Source organism: Stigmatopora argus, chromosome 13 (assembly GCF_051989625.1).
Source record: "Stigmatopora argus isolate UIUO_Sarg chromosome 13, RoL_Sarg_1.0, whole genome shotgun sequence".
NCBI lineage: Eukaryota > Metazoa > Chordata > Actinopteri > Syngnathiformes > Syngnathidae > Stigmatopora > Stigmatopora argus.
In genome coordinates this window covers 5,825,452-5,833,688 of record NC_135399.1, presented here as the reverse complement: position 1 = coordinate 5,833,688, position 8,237 = coordinate 5,825,452, and the positions used below count along the sequence as shown (strand labels likewise).

At 42.7% G+C, this 8,237-nt stretch overlaps 1 protein-coding gene across 3 annotated transcripts in view; it reads right to left on the bottom strand.

Annotated features, from left to right (window-relative positions):
* Positions 1–1,157: 1,157 nt before the first annotated feature.
* LOC144087077 (uncharacterized) overlaps positions 1,158–8,237 on the bottom strand; it is an 8,168-nt gene continuing 1,088 nt past the window's right edge. For 2 of the 3 annotated variants that reach the window (XM_077617366.1, XM_077617368.1), the window contains exons 3-8: positions 7,067–7,137; positions 6,757–6,985; positions 4,462–6,326; positions 3,719–3,937; positions 3,512–3,650; positions 1,158–2,464 (exon numbers count right to left, since the gene is read on the bottom strand). In XM_077617366.1, coding sequence (XP_077473492.1) covers positions 3,546–3,650; positions 3,719–3,937; positions 4,462–6,326; positions 6,757–6,985; positions 7,067–7,137 — 2,489 coding nt within the window. In that variant the 3' untranslated portion in view covers positions 1,158–2,464; positions 3,512–3,545. The remainder of the gene's footprint in view (positions 2,465–3,511; positions 3,651–3,718; positions 3,938–4,461; positions 6,327–6,756; positions 6,986–7,066; positions 7,138–8,237) is intronic. The other variant, XM_077617369.1, reaches the window with a different exon arrangement.

Genomic DNA, 8,237 nt, shown 5'->3' with positions numbered 1-8,237 from the left:
GAAATTATAAATTTTATGTATTTTCCCTTTTTCTTTTACATATTTTTTTTGATACAACTTATGATTTTTTTTAAACAGTAAAAATAAAAATCTAAAATATATAGATCATGCATAACTTAGTTCCCTTGTTCTTTTCATTCGACATTTTTAAATAAAATACTATTTACCCCGAAAATCCTTATTAAACATGACCTATATTGTTGTAGTTTAATTTAACGGCATTTTCATTTTACATCCCTTAAAAAAGAATTGAAAAAATAAGCTGTATACCAGATTTAAAATAAAAGTGTACTATACTTTCCTTTTTAGTTTTTACATTTGTTAAATAGTCAAAATTATTTATAAATTCACTATTAAAAATAAGAAAAATATTTACCTATAAAACAATTATTTCATCAAGCAATGTAAGCAAATCAGCTATCAAAATAGCAGTCAATTAATTTGAAAATCTATTTAACGATCAATCATGGCAGGCACACGCCTTAATTCCAAAACATCACAATGATCATGAGAAGTTTGGTCTACACATTCAATGCACAATTGAATATTTAATTCAAACCAGCACACCATAATTACCGTATTTTCTCGCATATTAGCCGCCCCGCGTATAAGACGCACCCTTAAAATTGCCTTAAAATCGTTGAATTTTACAATTTCTCGCGTATAAGCCGCCTCAATTCACAATTTTCAACTCCATATTCATGGGGAGTACAAATGAGTTACTTTGAAGGGAAAATCTTAAGAAAAATTATCGCACGTGGTATATCTGAGATCCTGCATGACTCAAAAGCACATTATTAGGGTCAATATCACAAGGAAGTTAGTAGTTCATCCAGTAATGGTTGTTTTCTTACTGCAAAACTGAAAACAACCAACAAATAGTAATATAGCAACACTGTAAGTCTTGTGCACATATAAGCTGTACCCTTGATTGTCATAATTTTTTTTAGCTGCAAATACGGCTTCTATCCGAGAAAATACGGTAACTACGATAGACGTTTAATCCATTTGGAATAGGGAGGTCTGACAAAGTCAGTCCAGGTGGAATTGGACATCTATTGCCGCCAACTGCACTGAAACTAAAATCTGCTCAAAATGGATTGGAGACGCTAAACGTTACATAAAATATGCTTAAAATGGATTGGAGACGCTAAACATTACATATCCATAGATTTATTGATCAAATTTGAAGATCCCCAGAGCAAACACATAACCCTTCCAAAGCACAATAAGCACAGGAATGCATTTAAAATCAGCTCTATTTCAATTCATTCCGCATTCATTTACTTCCCGGACAATAAAACGTTATATAAGCTCCCAGCATTTTATATAAATACTCTTGTATTATTGTTAAATATCCTATCATTTGACATGCCGGCTCAACACGCACAGTAGAGACTATAGCAAAGAAATAAAAATAAAGAAAAGGTCATTAAAGCAGGTATATCAATATATAAAAGTCCAAAAACGTATTCAGTCTTGTCAATATTTTGAGTTTTTAATTTGCCAACCCTAATTATTTGCATGTGCGGACATTGCAATTATTCAGTAGATTAGCGGATGGACGGGATGGATCCGATTGGGCGGAACAGTCATGCACGGATTACGTGAGACAGGGGTCCGAAACCATTTTGACGTCACGTTCTGAAATTTAATCAAATTTGAAATTATAGTGTACCTGGGTTACAACATGATTCCTTGTCTTTTTAATTTTCCTGATACATTTTCAAATACTCCAATTTCAAACTGTTCCCAATCTAGGAAAGCGAGCTCTGGAACGCTTGTCACTGCGCAATTCGCGATGGGCGGACCACCAATGGCCTCCAAATTGCGGCATTTCATTGCGACGCACGTTTTGAAGTGTCCAAGATCAAAATGTCAATGTACAATCAGCTCATCGCAGCTCGCCGACTGGTTCCACAATTAAGATTATGGTAGAGAACCAGATTCACTTGTCAAAAAAGGCTAGCGAGCCACATGTTCCCGAGCCTGATGGGGCCGCACGCTAACTCACAGAACGGACACTAGCAAAATACACTTCAAGTATTCCCTCCCTTGGCTTCAAGTATTCCACCCCCAACTTCAAATTCTTCCTCGGTTTTACAAGATAAGCTAAAGATATACTATAAATGTGCCCCGAATTTAACTATACATATAGGACTGATGACATAACACGTTATGGTTGTGGGCTTTTTTTTGTTTTTGTTTTGTTTGTATTTTTTTGTTTAACACAACTATGAGCATGTGGGACATGTTCCCCCGTCCCCTGAGTGTAATGTTCAAGTTTTGCCGGTTTTAGGGGGAGAAAAGGACACAGGAGTCCTGGGTTTGGTTTCGGAAAGAGAATCAAAAAGACAAGTCACTCGTCATTACAGACCCCATTGTGCTTGTGTATGAAGGCTCCATTTATGTACAAGCTTCTGGTTGCTCCTGTGACGCTCCTGTGGCTTGATATTGCCGGACCCTAGAAGAAACAAAACTAGTTTGTCACGCTGAAGGCAATATTTTAATGCTCTCGCCTCGGGATTTTAGGTCTACATTGGCACATCAGTATCACTTTTGTCTTTTTAACGACAGTGATAAACATCTAATCCATTTGGTCTCGCTGTAGACCATTTCAGTCTTAAAGTGGTTTATACTTCAAAACGTATAGGCGCACTGCCTTGACACACTTATAGAAAAGACAATATCGCTTTTAAATGACCCTCCTCTGAATGTTAAATATAATAGGAATAGCATTTTAGTTTACCTCGGTATAATAGACAAATGTTTTTTCATACCCCAAAAATGGGTACTCAGTCGTTTGGTCGCCCGGAAGGTTATTGATAATTACAGTTTAAATCGTTGTTCAAATTCCCTAAATACAAACAGTGAATTATTATTTAGTCATACTTAATGCCCTATTAATTATTAGGCTAAAGAAAAGCTCCAAATTTCCTGTACTTTTATTATGTTTTGTTGGAGAACTTGTTAAGACCCTGACTGACGTAGCTTCTTAAAGGGACAATGCATGTACATACAAACTCTTATACACTCACAGGTCCGCTTAGTGAAACTGCTCAGGGCCATTATTGGCTTTTATTGATGCGTAGACCGTGTTGTTTTACCTTGTTTTGTCGCCGGTCTTTTGGTCGCCCGTTGTTTGGGTCCGGGCGACCAAAAGACCGCACACGCCAAAAATGATGGCGCTCACAAGCGAAGGCATTTTGTGAGCTCAATGGGTGCACTGATGCATATCATAATGGGTAATAAATGATGTCACAAGGAAGAGCAGTCAAACTAGGACGCTCACATTCAATTGGCTAAAATAGTTGGTTGACAACATAAATGCCTGCCTCCACTTACGATGGCCACTTCCTGGAAATACGGGCTTTTATTTTAACCAACCCCATCACACCCTCCACTATTACGCATCACAAAAATCTAATTGAGTGACATTCCAATTCGCTAAAACAAGATTCTGTCCCCCCAAAAGCCAATGATAACGATGCTGTCTGTTAATTGGACCCACCTTAACCTCAATTCAGCAGACACGGCGGTTGTTTTCAGGAGCCTGCGGCAATGCAGCTCCGGCATTTGTACAACTTGGGGTCGTGGGTGCGGATATGGTTTCGTACATTCCTCAGTCGAAAGAACGTCTTACTGCAAAGCTTCAGAGGAGAAGACCAGATTCATTCAATTTTAGACTTAAAGGAGGACGAAGCGGCTCTGTGCTTACCAGACACGGCCAGTGCTTGCCCTCGATGTGACGCAGGCGGTGCATAATGAGCGTGTCGCAGTCCCGGTAGGAAACAGCGCATTCCGCACAGGAGTGGGCCGCCCTCGGGGCTTTGGGGGCCTGGCTGCGCGGGCCCCGTAGTTGCTTTAGCCTCGCCCGACGAACCGAGTCCACTACCGCGTGGGTCCTGCCGCTCACGGGGATGGCGCTTGGCTCTTGCTAATGGGTTTGAGATGAGGTCAGCTTCATTGTTGGGGATGGATGTCCAAACCATTTGACCGAGAGGGTCTGGCCAAGATCGATCTATCGCTGCCAGCCCCTCTCAGTTCAATGGATGGGACATATACCGTATTTTCTCCAATATAAGCCGTATTTGTAACTACAACAAATGATGAACTGAATCAGGATATGGCTATATGTGCACAAGACTTACAGAGTGGTTATACTCTTTCACTAGTAGATGTTGGCAAATGAAGATTTACTATTTTTGGGTTATTTTTTTGTTTTGCAGAAAGAAAACAACCATTACTGGATGAATGACTAACTTCCTTATGATATTGACCCCAATAATGTCCTTTGGATTCATATAGTATCTCAGAAATACCACGTGCGATGATTTTTTTAAAAGATTTACCTTCAAAGTAACACATTTGTACTCCTTATTAAATCCATGAATATGGCGGTGAAAATTGTGAATCAGGGGGCGGCTTATATGCGAGAAAATACGCTACCTCTTTACCTACCTTTGGTGTGATCCGTGTAGCTGTTGACCTTCTGGATCTGACCATAGGAACACTGTCCCGATGGTTGTTTTTGGGTGTCTGGGTCACGTTCTTCTCTACCCTCTCCCTTTTCACTATTGTCAACGCAGCCAGCGAACCTTTGCCTCTTCCAAACTTGTCACGGACTTGCGAAACGGAGCGCGTCAAACAGATATCCACGCTCTCCTCTTCTTTTTTGATCCCCATGGTCGCCACTGACGGTCGGCAGAAGCTGAACAAAAAGCCAGAGTCCAGTAGTTTGATGGGGGGTTTGCTCTGGCGTTTTCCCAGGTCCGGGGAGGGAGGATCTAAGAAGAGGGCGCTGCCGACCGGCACCGGATCTGCGGGTTCTTCTTTGATGACTTTGTACAGAGGGTGGTTGTAGATGGCCGGGGGAGAAGAGCGCTCTGAGAATTGAAACCCACAACCGGAATGATCGGTCTTCACTTGTTTGTCAGCGTTCGTCTCCTCCCTTAAGACTTTTCTGGGCCTGCCCCGCGAGGGCTTCGCTTGGTCTCTTCCACTGCCCTGCTTCGGTTTTGCTTTCGTCCCTGGACGGCCACTGTTGTAGCGGAGCGTCTTAACTGCCTTGACGGTGTTCCTGGCACAGGTCCTCTGAGAAGTTTGATTGTTCGAAGCGAGACAATGACCTGAGACTGAATATTCGGCTGGTTCGGGTTTGATCCTGAACGTGTTGTTTGCAGGTGTTTTGTTGGCGCTACGGCGTTGGGGCTGCTGGGGAGGAGGAGGAGGAGGGACTCCGACGCCATTCCTGACGGAGCGCCTGAGCTCTCTTCCACTGAAGACAGACTGGGTCGTGGCTTGGAAGATATTGGGTAGGATGCCCTGGCTGCGCATGCTCCGGTCACTTGGCGGGACTTGTTTATTAGGATTATGTCTCTTCCTAATTCCTTCTACAATGGGGGGAGCATCCGACTTTGTTTTCATAGTTTTGTTGAGGAGATTGTTAACAGGGTCACAAAGGGGAAGAGACAGGGTCACGGGCCTGTATGGCAGCACCGGGGGCACAGAACGGGGTTTCCGTCTCTTGGTTAGAGAGTAGTTGTTGGCTTTTAGCTTCCTGAGTCGTTTCTTTTGCCTCCAACCGATCAAATCTTCGGGTCGGGGGAGAAGGGCGGTCCTCTGCAGTCCGAGAACCAGCATTAGTTTGTATTTCTCCTGAGCTCTTGCATAGTCCTCCTCATCAACTTGCACTTCTTCCACTTCCTCCTTCACCCTGACAGGACTGCAAATCGGACTGGATATGGGGGTCCGCGATTTCCGGTTTCCCCGCGGACTTTCCTGCGTAGGGAGCAATCGCTGAACCTTCTGCGCGGCGCCAGGACTTGAGCGCAAAAGACGGGTGTTAGATGGTGCCAGGGGGGAGTAACTCTTGGACTGTGGGGTACCCAGGAGATTTCTGGAAGCAGCTCGCTTCTTAGAAGAAGGAGATTTAAAGTCCATTAGCTTCATCCTGTGCGAGGGGCTCACGGGGAGTCCGTTTTTAACTCTAGCATCTGGCGTCCCATTCGAATTGCAACTCGGACTTCCGTCCAAAGACTCGTCAGATGTGTTCAGGGTTCGCCAGAAGCCGCCGGTGTTATCCTTCGGTTCCCTTTTGGTTTCTATTTGCTGCCCGCAAACGACGCCATAGGCCAATTTGAAATCCCGGCTCGGGTGAGGGACGTGGTGGTGCTCTTTCATGAGAGCGGAGCAAGCCTCCACGGCGGGCCACATGCCCAGGTGGCGGGCCATGGTAATGACTTCGGGGAGGTCCTCCTGGCGCACGCATAGAGTGGAGGAGTAGGAGAAGTCCAGCAAACACAAAAGGCTATCCTCACTGAAGCCTGTAAATGGAAGAGAAAAATCCATCAGGTTTTGATCGGTAAATGAGGTTACAAAGACAATCTAGTGAAAAATCAGTGGCTGCTTAATGACCTCATCTCCGGTTTACTTTTAAGATAATATCAAAGGATCCACAGGATCTTTCGTCAGTTGAAACTGAAGACAGAATTTTATGCCAATTCCAAAGACAAGGCAAATTTAACAGCCCAGCAAAACTTTAGTAAACACCAGTCTGAAATTGTAATGCAATGAAATTCAAATAATTTAAGACATAGAAGAATTCATTGATTTTAAGACTCCTATTTCAAGGGAACCCTGAAAAGATCCACCTTTTACTAAATACGGTGAGAGGACTTAACTTAAAATGGTTGTTTGTGTGATATTTTTATGAACTTAATGGACTTTAAATGTACACATTTGACATCACTTTACCAGTGAGATCTATGTCCGCCTTAATACTGGAGTCCATCTCTGTAAAGATCTCCTGGAAGTGGTCGCTCACAGCCGCCAGGACCGCTCTGTGCGCAGCGTAGGAGCGCCCATTTGTGCGCAAGGTGATGTCACAGAACATCCCTGCCTCCCGCTGACTCTTCAGCTTCCGTAGCATATCAGAACTGTGCGACGCCATTGTTTTTGTGACGCATCCTTGGCCACCTTGCTTCTAGCAGAAGGAAAGATTTTAAGAACAGAAAAGAGATGGTGCATGTTTGTATTTTTATGACAAAAACCCCAAACCTCTCACCTCTCTCTTGCAATGATGACTGCGACACTCAGGACAGTCCAGCACAAAGTCTCGGATCTGGAAGTACATCCCTGAAATTTGCAAAAACAAAAAGTCAACTCTTTAATTAAAATAGGTTAAATTGAAACAGACGCAGTGTTTTTCTTTTTTAAACTACAACTACAACACTGACACAATCACTGTGATAGTAAATAGTGAAATAATCATTCAGAAAAAGACAGTGACAAATTAAAAACAAACTTATCAAATAGTCCTTTCAGGGTTTCTAGCTCAAATTGAATGTTTAACAAGATCCCAGTAACTCATAACTTTTGTTATCTTCAGTCATACTGTACTTGATTGTACTATGCACACAAGTATCATGAACCGGTCTCATTCTGGTCTCAGGGTAGGGATTATCTTTCAAAACCAGCATTTAAACTTCATTTTATCATAAATAATGGAAATACATTTATTTTTTTGTTACTAACAATGACCACAACCATAACACACTCTTTGGTGTCAAATTTACTAGCGTCGCACATGGCTTTGAACATCAAAGATGATAGAATAGTAGGAGGGCGGATGAGTGTCGGCCTTATAGCTCTGGGGTTCAGGGTTCAAATCCAGGTTGGTCCACCTGTATGGAGTTTGCATGTTCTACCCGGGCCTGTGTGGGTTTTCTCTGGTTTCCTCACACATTCCAAAGACATGCATGGTAGGCTGATTGGACACTAAAGTGCCCCTAGGTATGGATGTGAGCGTGAATGGTCATTTGTCTCCTTGTGCCCTGCGATTGGATGGCTACCAATTCAGGGTGTCCCCCGCCTCTGGCCCAACGTTAGCTGGGATAGGCTCCAGCACCCCCTGTAACCTTAGTGAGGATAAAGTGGTTCTGAAAATGAAAAAAAAATAGGGTTATTTCTCTGTTAACTAGGTGAGTGTTTTGCGTGGTAATTTGACCAAATTACGTGGTAAAATGCGGTCAAAGGTAAAACATCTTTTAAAATAGTTTTTCTATTATTGTCAATGGCAGCCAATGAGTTCATGTAAAACGTGTACACACACACAAACATACACACATTTTAATCTCAATAGTGCTCTTGAGCACAACACTATTACACAAAAAGGTAACATTTAGTGTGCAGTGTATTTATCGCGATCACCATACACTTTCCCCCCTGATAACATT